We start from the raw sequence: 12,503 nt of genomic DNA, 5'->3' as shown, positions 1-12,503 counted from the left end.
TATCCTAAAGGCTAGAACATAGAAAGCTCTCATTAAATGCTTATTTTTCTAAATTAGCAGCATCCATGACCAGTCTGGTTTCTATGAAAACAGGTTTTATCATTGAAGAATGTTTTTACAAAACAGTTAAAGTTTACACAAAGCAAATGGGAGCTAGCCACACTGAGCACTGGAAACTAGGCAGGTATTCACCTCTTTAGGAGCTCCTCCCTAGCTAAACCAATTAGGGTAACGTCAATCTCCTAGAGACAGGGTTTAGGTATGAGCATTTCCTACAAACCTGGTCAAAGAACTGTAAGAAGAAGTTTGCTGTGGGCCTCTGGGAAAGAATGTTTTCCCTTCTAAGAAGATGCTTAAGAGAAACTCTGGAAATTGTAGTATCAGGATATGATGCTTGGAGATACAGCAGCCATCTTGGGACTATGAGGAAAGGCATTGCTGACATTATGGCAATGCAAAAGAATGGAAACTACCAAGGAACTTGATAATATTGCTGAGCTATTGAACCAGACTAGAAATGGCTTGACTCTCCATTATTAATTTAGTTGAAATAAAGTGTCCTCATTTTTTTTTACACAGGATCCTATATTAGTACAAAAGCAAACTATATGATGTAATACATTTAGATGGCATTTTAATTGGCTGTATGATAAAATAATTTGCTGACTTCATTTCTGGAGGTCATCTTAAACCACACACAGAGAATTCTTAATGAACAGCTCCTTCCCTTTCAATACATCTGTATATAACAGCAATCTTACTTTCCTGGCTCCATATCTGATGCGCTTCACTAATTAACCATGAACTATATGTTTAATTATATTACCTTCATAAATTAAAATACAAATGGTTATGATAAAAATGTTTGTCATGTAAATACCCTTGGAATTATTTCAGACAATTTAAAAAAAAAAGTTTTCATTCTAGTGTAATCCTTTTTAACACGGAAATTGTATTTCCCTGCTTCATTTCACAATTGTTATAGACACTGACATTTATTTCATGAGAATGAGAGCAAAATGTACAAAACGAGGCTTTACACATTAAAGAAAAAAAAGTTTCCATTAAATGGACCTCACAAGGACACACCCAAAATTCCTCCTACCAGAATGATCCTCTCCTCTTCTCAAGCAAATAAGTTAATGTTTTAGTTTTCACTTTGCAGTAGTAATTTGCATTAGCTAACCATCTACTTATACAGCATCTATTAGGGCTATATCTAAAATCTGAAGGCTATTTTCCCTTCAATGTGTCCCAAATAGTGGTCCTTCAATAGAAGAACAGGACACTTGTTAAACCCTATATAGATTTATTTTTTTTAAAAAAAAAGCTTTACCCCAGAAATATTATTTCGCCCTTATTCTCAGATGGGGACCTCCCACATCTAAGATCTTAGATTTAAGAATTTTTAAAATGTTGAACCATATTGGACTGTAAACTCCCTGAGGGCAGGAATCCTTGCCTTTTTGTCTTAATACTGTATCCCAGCATTTTAGCATAGCAGCATATAACAGGAGGAAAATGTAAAACAAACCCCTAAGTAGAAATAAATGTTGAATAAATCAAGTATAAAGGCCATTCCTTTCATCTTTTTCTTAAAGAAATCATTATCTTTGTTTTCCTTCCCTTTAGAGTTCCATTTGAGAATTGTTTCAGAAAGGTAAAAAACAAAGTCATAACACAAACATCCATTTGATCTCTTGTCTTTCCCTGTCTTTTCCTTTGCAAAACATGTAATGATATGTCTGAGAAAAAGAAGAGGTAAGCACACACAAAAAGAGGGTGGAATTAGAAATAGATATAATTTCAAGTCTGTCTTCCACTTGGTTTTCAGAGAGCAAAATTTTTAGCTAATTTTCCTTCTCCTAAAAAAGTTTATTCCACGCTATATTAGATTGGTTCTGGCTAATGTTTTCAGCATTTTATGATGTCATCTTTATATCACTGTAAATGTTTCTTCTCTTTGTTACTGCATTTTTCCTAATAGGTTTGCTGACCTGAAAATTTTCCCAATCTTTAACAATACTAATGAATACAAATGAATAAATTAGGAAATTATGTGGGTTTACTATATTAAGTCTTAATAAAATGTTCAGTTTATTTCCATTATTGACCAAACTCATAATTTCAAGTTCATATTTAGGAGGTTTATTGTTTAGAATTTGATTTACAGATCTTCTGTTTCTTTGGCATCATTTATTTCTTCTTTCTGCAAACTGGTTTTTGGCCATTTCACTGCTCATTGACCCCTCCCCTCCATCAGAGGGATGAAGCAGGGTGAGAAAAAATGGTAACTATATTTTAACATAGTCAATGTTGCTACTTACTACTGTCTCTGATAAAAAGGTGTGCCAGAAAAAAATAAGTGTGTAATTGTTGACTGAAATAACATTTCAAGATCAAAAAAAATTCTTTATTGTTCATGATCTAGCAACTGTTACTATGAAAAACTGAGTTAGTTCCCTACATACTACATTTAATAAATAAGATTTTTCAGGATAAAACATAGTTTATTATAATCATTCTAATCATAATCTCACTAAACCCATAAACTAAATGCCTACACAATGTTGTCAATAAAGAAATGTCTGAAGAATCAAGAGTGAAAATGAAGCACAAGGTGGATTTAAAAATGGAGAATAATATAAAACAATGAACTGCTTTTGCCTCACAGACTTAAACCTCCTTATTTAGTGATGTAAGAGTCACAGATAGAAGAATATCTTTACCATAAATATCTATGGAAGATGTTAAAAAGTGAAGATGCAACTATAATGGTTACTCATAATCAATGATGTAATAGTCGATGCTATAAGAGAACAAAGAGCATTGCATATTATGGGCTCCACAGAGTCAGCTTGTTTTTAAAAGGGGGGCTTCATTAGATAAATATTTTTAGTTTTCACAACTTCAATGCACAAAGTCACCAGCTGAATCACAGAATATTTTAGCAATAAACATATTGGGAAGCATATTTTATTCAGTAGATTAACTTCAGAGAACTAAACTCTCCAGCACAATCAGAGGGTTACAGAATATATTTACACCTGCAGTATTTCACTATAAATAATCTATAATGTCAAAACCAATCTTGATGGGAAGATTGAAATTTTATGATGAGATAAAATGTTATAGTGAATATTTTCAAATTTTTATAGTAGAGTATAAACAAAATATAGGCATCATTTATAATTATTTTTTAAGTTCAAGGAAAGGATTCAACACTGATAAGTAAATATGAGACACAAAAATCAGAAATACTATTCCTAGTCATTCTCACACATTCTTTTACTTGAAAATTTTAACGATTAGTGAAATGAGCACTTACATATTTCAAAGTGAAAAAAAAGGTACTTTATAACTCCAAAAATGTTTACTCTCTAAAGAAATCATCTATTCAATCATATGAAAAGGTGGTCTAGGATACTATCTCAGTTGTTTTTGTTTTACTTAGCAAAATAATTTGTTTTACGGTACAATTGTTGATTTTTTTCCTATGTTCTTTTTCAACTAAGGACATACTTACTATCTTCATAAATATCTAAAATTTTCACAGAGACCAGTAAAAACTATGTCATATCGTAATACACATTTTTGTTCTTAGGAGGCTTTGGGCCTAAAATCCTATATTCTGTAATCAGATAACTCTTAACAAGAACAAAGATGGAAAAGATTTAACCTGCACTTAGATACATGAATACCAATATTTTAAAAGTTAAAAGCAGTTGTATCCATATTCTTAAAAAATTATCTCAATCTAAAATATTTGCTCAAGGATATACATAAATTCAACTGAAGTATCATTTCAAAATAAAACAGACAACAGTGTAAGCATTATTGTATGTCAAACTCCTAGAAAATCCCCAGGAGAAACTTAGAATAGTTATTTAAGAAATCCCTAGGTTCAAAATGAAATTCAACTTTTACAACATTCAGTGAACTAAAACTCAAAACATTTTGTTAAAGACGTTGGATGGATGATATTGTAATAGAAGAAAAATACAAAATGTTACTGAGGAAAAAAAGGGTAAACAGACAGCTTATTATTGAAAAAAATTGTGATCTCGAGATGATCAGATCAGATCAGATCAAACACAACTGCAAACTGCAAGCTTGGCCTGCTGCTCCCTGGACGGGTTATGACGACGTGTCTCTTCTCACCCATAGTTCACAGTTCACAGAAAACATTAAAACAATACAACTGAATAATTTCCTTCGACCAAATCAAACTTTCTTTAAGGAAATAAAGAGAGAAGATAATAGATCAAATGTGGCCCCACCTCTTTTTTTTTTTCCTCCTTTTTTCTTTTAGTGAAACTGACATAAATTGTTGAGGAGAGCTACAGCGCCACCAACACAGATCAATGCAAAACAAAAAAGATCTCCCACCGTGTGCAAATAGAAAAAAAAAAAAAATTAGAAAAATGCCAAAAATTACAAAATGTCTCCCAAATGTACCTTTTTGGAGAAAAACAAGCAAGATCTGCAAAGATTATCTAATGAGGAGCCTCAGAGAACTACTAACATGGAATACAAGTTTAGATCTGATCAGTAAATAAAAGATCCACTATTTAGTAACAGCCATAACTTAATATAAACCCGGTTATGTCAATCTCCACCTTCATTCTACCAAGGGCAGCTTTTCTGTAGTTTGTATCTAAGCAATCCATCAAGAAAACTACAATAGGCCCATTTCACACCAAACCAAACTACGTCTATAGTTTGCCTGCTAATCATTTAGTCCTGGACAAATTAGGTAATACATAATTTTTATAAAGAGGAGATGCACATATTTGGCATTACCAACATTGCTGGCACAAAACAAGTCCATCTTGAGATAGCTGAGTTCCCTTTAGCTCATTGTAATTAAAGTATAATTTATAAATATTTTGCTTTAATCATGAGGTTAAATTTTTTTTTTCTTTTGGTAAAAATTAACCAGATAAGATTAGGTGGAAATGTGCAGAGATCAAAGCTAAAGAAAAACACCAAGATTGGTTTTGTGAGAAGAAACACAATGAAAATCCTTTTTTAGCTGGCGGCTCAGTCAAAGATGTAATGGCATAAATGTTGTAAAATGACAAACTTACCATTAGTGGAGGCAAAGAAGAAGCCAGTTCTGGAAAAAGAATTGTAACAATATAAGCTGGATACTTGTGTCCCTAGAAACAACAGCCTCCAGGCAGCGTATGGATCTTCCAACATCTTTAAAATATCTGGTAGAGAAAAAGTCAGACTTTCTTCCATTATAGGTGGCTGCATGGGGTGGCTTCCCCAGGATCTGTGGGCGTTTGGGAAAAAAATCGGAGAAATATCCACGAAGATTAAAAGCAGAGGAGGCAGCGGCAGCCAGAAGACTCTGGGGTTAACAACTTTGCGATGGCAAGCAGGCGGGCTCTGATTGGCTGGGCGGCCAGCGTCCCTACAGTCTGCACTATCCCCCACTCCCCCCGCCTCCTGCAGCTCGGAAAAAAATGCAGTGTGAGTGCCATTTTACACTGGGCTTTTAAAAACACAGCCACCCAAACGACAAAGTCTGAAGCTCGCTACCAAGTGACATTGCAAAACAATAGAGCCCACGACTGCCCGCGAGCTCGGGAAAATGCCCCCTTTGATGTCTCCAGCCGCACTCTTTATTTCTTGCAATGTGTGTTTCTTTTTTTAAGGACGAGCACGCTTTTCTTAAGCAGCTTGTCATTCACCAACGTTGTGGTCTCCTTTGGATACCAGTGTGGCCAGTGAAAAATGGTCCCCATCAAAACATTTTTTTTTTAATTGAACATCCCAAAGGTACCCAGAGAAGCCTTGCACCGAATTCACGTCGTCTCCAGGTCAGGGAGCTTTCACTCCTTGAAAAAAAAATTAGAATGGGTTAGCACTACTACTTCCTCTTGCGCAGAAAACATAAATAAAATAATGATTTTAGCGGCTACGTTACAAACAATAGACATGCGTACTTTTTTCTCCTTCTTAAAAAATTGTTTCAGAAACCTTTGCTGACTGATAGAATCCTACCAGCCTGCCTTACAAACAAAATGGCTGTGGTACTGAGTTTTTTTGGATCCTCCCACTGTGGCTCCTCCAGGCCTCCAGGAAGTGGTAAAAATCCAAAATAAATACAGTACTAAAAGTACATTGTCCAGGCTGAACTCGGGTGACGCCTTGGATGGGGGGATGTCTCAAAAATGTGCTGCCTTTTATTAGTTTTTTAAAAAATTGTTTTGAAAAGAACATCAATCACTAGAGATTTACTTGACTGTAATTTGAACTTCCTGTTTTACATATTTATAAGGTCTTTCACCTATCTTGGCAGGCTTTCAAATTAAGTGGGCTGGGAAATTTGATGCTCTGTGTCTAGTTGTGAGCTGAGTCAGGTATTTGGTGGTTGCGACTGGGCTTTTAAATAAAAACGAAGTCGAAAACTTAAAAAAAAAAACCAAAACGATGAACGTTAAGTGAACGCTCCAGTAATGATTGATTGCAAATGTAAAGCCACAAATGTCAGCAAATATGGAAATATGTCAAATACCGCATACATGTGTTAATTGAACACATTCAGTATAAAATTCTTTGCCAGAGAAATTTCTGGTGAGCCAAGGGTAGTACAGGGTTTAAAGGAATCGAGTGAAGAAAGCAGTGAGCAAGCCTGAGTCCTACAAACCCTCCCCGACAGCCGCCCTTCGCCCCACCCCCCGCCTCTCCCCACGGTCTGGTATTTCTTCGCGTTTGGCGTTTTATAGGTAACATTCTCAGAAGAGGGCTATAGCTAGGGTGACCATATAATTTATTGTTTAAATCGGGACATTTTTTGAGAGTGAATGTTTTATTTTGTAATCTCATCAGTAGTTACCTGATGAGAGCACATTTCAATGACGTGTGATTATAATTAGGAAAACATCCTTAAGAAGTCATCTAATGAAGAGAGTAGACTAAAATTCTTGATACATTTTTAAGCAGTTTTCCTTCCAACAGAAAAAAATTGCTAGGGGTCATTTTCATTATCTACTGTTATCTTACCACCTCCCCAGCCCTGAGTTTTTCTCTCCCAACCCTTCCCCCATCCTTATATATACACGAAGATTCATTATGTATAAATGCATATAGTTATGCATCCATACATGCATATATGGATGGGCATATACATATATACTTTTATTATCTATAGATTAGAATATCCTGTGCATTTTCCATAATATGCATATTTTAAGTTATATACTTCCCTACCACAGAATTTTCTTCAGAATTTTTGAGACCATATTCATGATATACATGATTTGAACATCTTTTGTTTTGGTTAAGGTAAAATGTAGAGTGAGATGTTTGGGAAAAGTATCACTGAAAGACATTGGGTAAATAATTCTCACATTGTTTATTCAAATAGCTGTTGAGATCTTGGGATTCCCTGGTGGCTCAGATGATAAAGTGCCAGAGCCCCGGGTTCGATCTCTGGGTCGGGAAAATCCCCTGGAAGGAAATGGCAACCCATTCCAGTATTCTTACTTGGGAAATCTCATGGACAGAGGAACCTGGTGGGCTATAGTCCATGGGGTCACAAAGAGTCGGACACGACTGAGTGACTTCACTTTCACTTGAGATCTTAGGGTGTACTAGGCATGATGCTCCTTGTTACATACACATTAATGGACAAGCAGGAAGTTTCTCTCCTTCATGAAGCTTACAGTCTTGTGGGAAGACAGAGAAACAAGCAAGTAATTGCAAATTGTATAAAAATAAATTTTTTTATAATTTTCAAATATAATTTAAAAAATAATTTAAAAACCTATAATTGGAAATTATAATTGCCACCAAGAAATAAAGTGCAGTCTTCCAGAATAACAGGGAGGGAAAGACATAGAGAAGGGGGTAAGAAAAGTTATTTCTAAGCACATGGCATTGGTGCTAGACTTGAAGGATGAGAAGGGGCCAAAGTTGAAAAATAGGAGAGAAAGAGTCTGTGGGGTCCCACAGAGTTGGACACGACTGAAGTGACTTAGCAGCAGCAGTAGCTGCAGCAGGAAGTGGTTGTAGCAAGTGCGAAGGCCCTGAGGCAGAATGGGACTTGGAGTATTCTAGGAAGTAAAATGACCCAATAGCCCTGCAGCATATTGAGAGAAAGGGAAAATGACATCAAAAGCCAGAAATGTAGTGATATGCTACCGAAGTTTGAAAGTTACAGGAGTGAATTTTATTCAGAGAGTGAAATGCTGGAATTTGAGTTTGGAGGTTTCAGTGATGGTAAAATTCAAAGATGTTGTGGTGAAGTGGAGAAAAACTCCATGCTAGTAATAATTTTGAACTTACATAGCTGCAAAAACAAATGAACAAGCAACAACAAAACAGAGAATTCCCTGGTGGTTCAGTGGTTAGAACTCCGCACTTCCACAGCAGGGGACCTGGATTCGATCCCTGGTTGGGGAACTAAGATTCCTTAAGACATGTGACCTGGCCAAAAAAAAAAAAAAAAAAATCCCCCCAAACTGTAGCTGCATCACAGTGTTTCGGTATTGTAGTTTAAAAAATTGTATTTCGTCTGCATTGGGACAGCACTGATTATGGCTCAGTGCATACATAAATATGAGTGAGAAACAAATATCTAAGACCATACACACTATTAATAAAATCAAAAGGAAGAATTCAGGCAACTGTTTGTTTTAGTTTTGTGCTTCTCTTCAGTAGTGTCAATTGTGGTATTTTTTATTCAAAGAACTTCATATCAGTTGAACAAAGCTCAATTAACACTTTTTAAAAAAAAACAAATGAGGCAAAGCGTTATTCAAGCTAGAATTTAAATCATATAACTAGAATATGAATAGTGTTTTTTTTTAACTTACTGATTGTTAAACCAAATCCTGTGTACACATGAGCAGAAATAGTGTGTTCAATTTCTTAGATTCTAAGACTTAGAAATTGTAAAAGCAAGTCAAATCAATGATATGTAATGTTTTAAATGAGCTTCCATAGTTTGGGAAACTCTAAACAAATCAAATTGTGAACCAATTAGGTAATGCAAATTTTAAGATCTTTACCACTCAGAACTGTAAGGGGAAGAAAAATATGTTTTGGAATTCAGAGTTTCTACAATAATTTAAAAATAATCATATGATGCTTTCTCATAATCACCCCATAATCAAGTATAATAATACATTGTACTGAAATACCCGATCAGTTATACTAAATGGAGTAAAGACAGACCGTAAGTATCCCCATATCATTTTGGGTCAGCTTTTGTCACCAAACTGACTGCAACTTTTGAGGAAGCCTTCAGTTTTCAAAGATTTGGAGAATTCATAATTGTGAATGAGGGATTGTGCAACCATGGACTTTAATCCCATTTCAGTTCTTTCATTTCTTAAATCTATCTATTTATTTGTTTAACTCAGGGCTCTTGCAGGGAAAGTGTGGAGTTCTAACTGCTGGATTACTGGGGAATTCCCTGTTCTGTTTTGCTGTTGTTTGTTTGTTTTTCCAGCTATGTAAATTCAAGATTAGCGTAGAGTTTTTTCTCCACTTCACCACAGCTTCTCTGGACCTTACCATCACTGAACCCTCCAGGCTCTCAAGCCTCCTCGTTACAGTGCATGGAGGCTTACTCCCTGGTGGCGGTACTCGGGCTTCTCATTGCAGTGGCTCCTCGTTGCAGAGCATGGACTCTGGAGGGCAGTCTTCAGTAGTTGCGGTGCATGGGCTTAGCTGTGTAATATTCCTGGACCAGGGCTTGAACTTGTGTCCCCTACATTGGCAGGCGAATTCTTAGCCACTGGACCACTAGGGAAGTCCTCCAGTTGTTTCTTAAAAATATATTCTTAGCTTAAAACAAAGCTTATAATCCTAATGACTATAAACAGAGTTACAAGACAATAAAGTCCTACTGTATAGCACATGAAACTATATTCAATAAAAATAAAGGAATAAACAAAGTTACAGTTTGAAAATGGCCAGATTTCCATGTGTGGGCCCTAATAAATGAATATACATGGTACTAACAAATTTTTTTACTTATTTGTGTGGTCTTGGACAAACCCTTTAAATTTTACCCTTACAGCTTTCCCCATATTTTTCTTAAGAATAGTGAAGTTTACCATTCATTACATTTTTTTTTGGCAAAATATTTTCAAGCACCAACTCACCAGATTTTTTTCTTTCCCAAATGCTTTACTATTTGGAAAAAATGCTAAGAGTGTTTACTTCAGATCTCTTTACCTGCTGTGGGATGTCTTTAGATTACTTTCATCCGCTCCAAGCCAAGTGGCATTTTCAAGAAGGGTCATTCCCAGGAGCAGTTTGTGACCTTCAGTGTGGCTGAGACTTCTTGCTAACTAACTAGTATCCATCTTTCCTTAGTCGAGAGTTGTGAGTTAAGTTTATTTGGGGCAAAATGAGGACTATAGCCTGGGAGACAGCACCTAAGATGGCTCTGAGAAACTGTTCCAAAGAGGCAGGAGGGGGAGAGTCATTATAAAGGTGATTTTGGTGAGGGGGGAATACTTATAATCAAGTCCATATTTTTGCAGAAGGTTCCTGCTAGTATCATGAAGCTTTCTGCTAGTCATGAGGAATAGTCATCACCATGAAGGATTTTTAGTGGTTTTCTAGATATGAGGAGATATAGGAATTGGGCTCATAAAATCAGCTCCTGAAAATATCTAACTATCTGAAGACCTGTCCTGCCAGTTCCTCCCCTCCCTCCCTTCCTCCCCCTACCCCCTCAAGCACAGAGCGCCTCATTTCTGACCTTTGCCCTGAACTCCTTTCAGGAGGTGTTGAAGGTCAGCAACTGCAGCTGCACATGATTTAATCCTTGTAGACGTAGATGGCAAGTACCCATGGCAAATGCCAATTTGTAGTTGGTAGTTCCTAATAAAATTGGATTTTATATTGGATTTGCACTCTAGATGATCTAAGTTTCCCACATAGGTTTAAACGAGGTTTAATCAGAGGTCCGTTGGTCGAGGAAGCTTATGAAGGGGGCTGACTCAACAGGAGGTGCCTTTTGCTCCTCACCTTCGCCCTCTTTTGCTGGGAGTGTGGTCGCCACACCTGGGTGGAGTCAGGAGCTCTGTTTTGACAACAGGGAGGAGAGCTCAAGGCCATGAACAGAAAGAAGAAAGCTAGGCTCTGTGGAGCCACCCTACCATGTGGATCTTTTTTTACATGAGAGAAAAAAAATTAGAAAACCACTAATTTGTTTTGAAGCACTGTTTTGTGGGGTCTCTTCCTCATAACTAAATGCAGTTCCTAGTACAAGAGTAACCTTCATTTTCTCTGTTAAATTCAGCTTTTTTTTTTTTTTTTGGCCTTCCAGCATGTGGACTCTTATTTCCCCAACGAGGCTTGATACCCATGCCCAAGCAGAGGAAGTGTGGAGTTTTAACTACTGAACCACCAGAGAAGTCTCTAAATTTACTTTTTAGAAAAATGATATTTATTTATTTTGGGCTATCCTGGGTCCTGCCAACAAAGGTCTGTCTAGTCAAAGCTATGGTTTTTCCAGTAGTCATGTATGGATGTGAGGGTTGGACTATAAAGAAAGCTGACCTCCAAAGAATTGATGCTTTTGAACTGTGGTGTTGGAGAAGACTCTTGAGAGTCCCTTAGACTGCAAGGAGATCCAAGTAGTCCATCCTGGTTGTAAAAGGGAATCAATAGTTAAAAGGAAATCAGTCCTGAATATTTATTGGAAGGACTGATGCTGAAGCTGAAACTCCAATACTTTGGCCACCTGATGCGAAGAACTGACTCACTGGAAAAGACCCTGACGCTGGGAAAGATTGAAGGTGGGTTGAGAAGGGGACAACAGAGGGTGAGATGGTTGGATGGCATCACTGACTCAATGGACATGAGTTTGAGTAAACTCCAGGAGTTGGTGATGGACAGGGAGGCCTGGTGTGCTGCAGTCCATGGGGTCGCAGAGTTGGACACGACTGAGTGACTGAACTGAACTGAACTGAACTGTCCTGGATCTTCGTTGCTGCTAACAAGTTTTTTCTAGGTATGGCGAGCAAGTGCTATTCTCCAATGTGGCGCGCAAGTTTCTCATTGCAGTGACTTCTTATTGTAGTGACTTCTTGGGGTGGGGGGCTGGGTGTGGGGTGCGGAGCTCCAGTAGTTGTGGCTCCCAGGGTTAGCTGCTCCATGGGACGTGGAATTTTCCCAAACCAGGGATCGAATGCTTATCTCCTACATTGGCAGGTGGATTCTTAACCACTGGTCCACCAGGGAAGTCCTATCTACTTTTTAATTGCTTTGTAATACTAGCCTGAGAAGAGGAATGATGGGCTTTATGGAAGGCAAGAAATTTGACTTAGTCTAAGCTGTGATTACCGGAGAAGGCAATGGCACCCCACTCCAGTACTCTTCCCTGGAAAATCCCATGGATGGAGGAGCCTGGTAGGCTGTAGTCCATGGAGTTGCAAAGAGTTAGACACGACTGAGCAACTTCACTTTCACTTTTCACTTTCATGCATTGGAGAAGGAAATGGCAACCCACTCCAGTGTTCTTGCCT

The 12,503-nt window shown here is 37.3% G+C and overlaps 1 protein-coding gene across 1 annotated transcript in view; it reads right to left on the bottom strand.

Annotated features, from left to right (window-relative positions):
• The window catches only part of EPC1 (enhancer of polycomb homolog 1), a 97,217-nt gene extending 91,196 nt beyond the window's left edge, over positions 1–6,021 (bottom strand). The window contains exon 1 of the mRNA XM_069547604.1: positions 5,091–6,021. Within this exon, the coding sequence (XP_069403705.1) occupies positions 5,091–5,093 (3 nt within the window). The 5' untranslated portion in view covers positions 5,094–6,021. The remainder of the gene's footprint in view (positions 1–5,090) is intronic.
• Positions 6,022–12,503: the final 6,482 nt, after the last annotated feature.

Source organism: Ovis canadensis, chromosome 13 (assembly GCF_042477335.2).
Source record: "Ovis canadensis isolate MfBH-ARS-UI-01 breed Bighorn chromosome 13, ARS-UI_OviCan_v2, whole genome shotgun sequence".
NCBI classification, from domain to species: domain Eukaryota; kingdom Metazoa; phylum Chordata; class Mammalia; order Artiodactyla; family Bovidae; genus Ovis; species Ovis canadensis.
The sequence above is the reverse complement of the archived record's forward strand: the minus strand, read 5'-3'. Positions and strand labels throughout refer to the sequence as shown.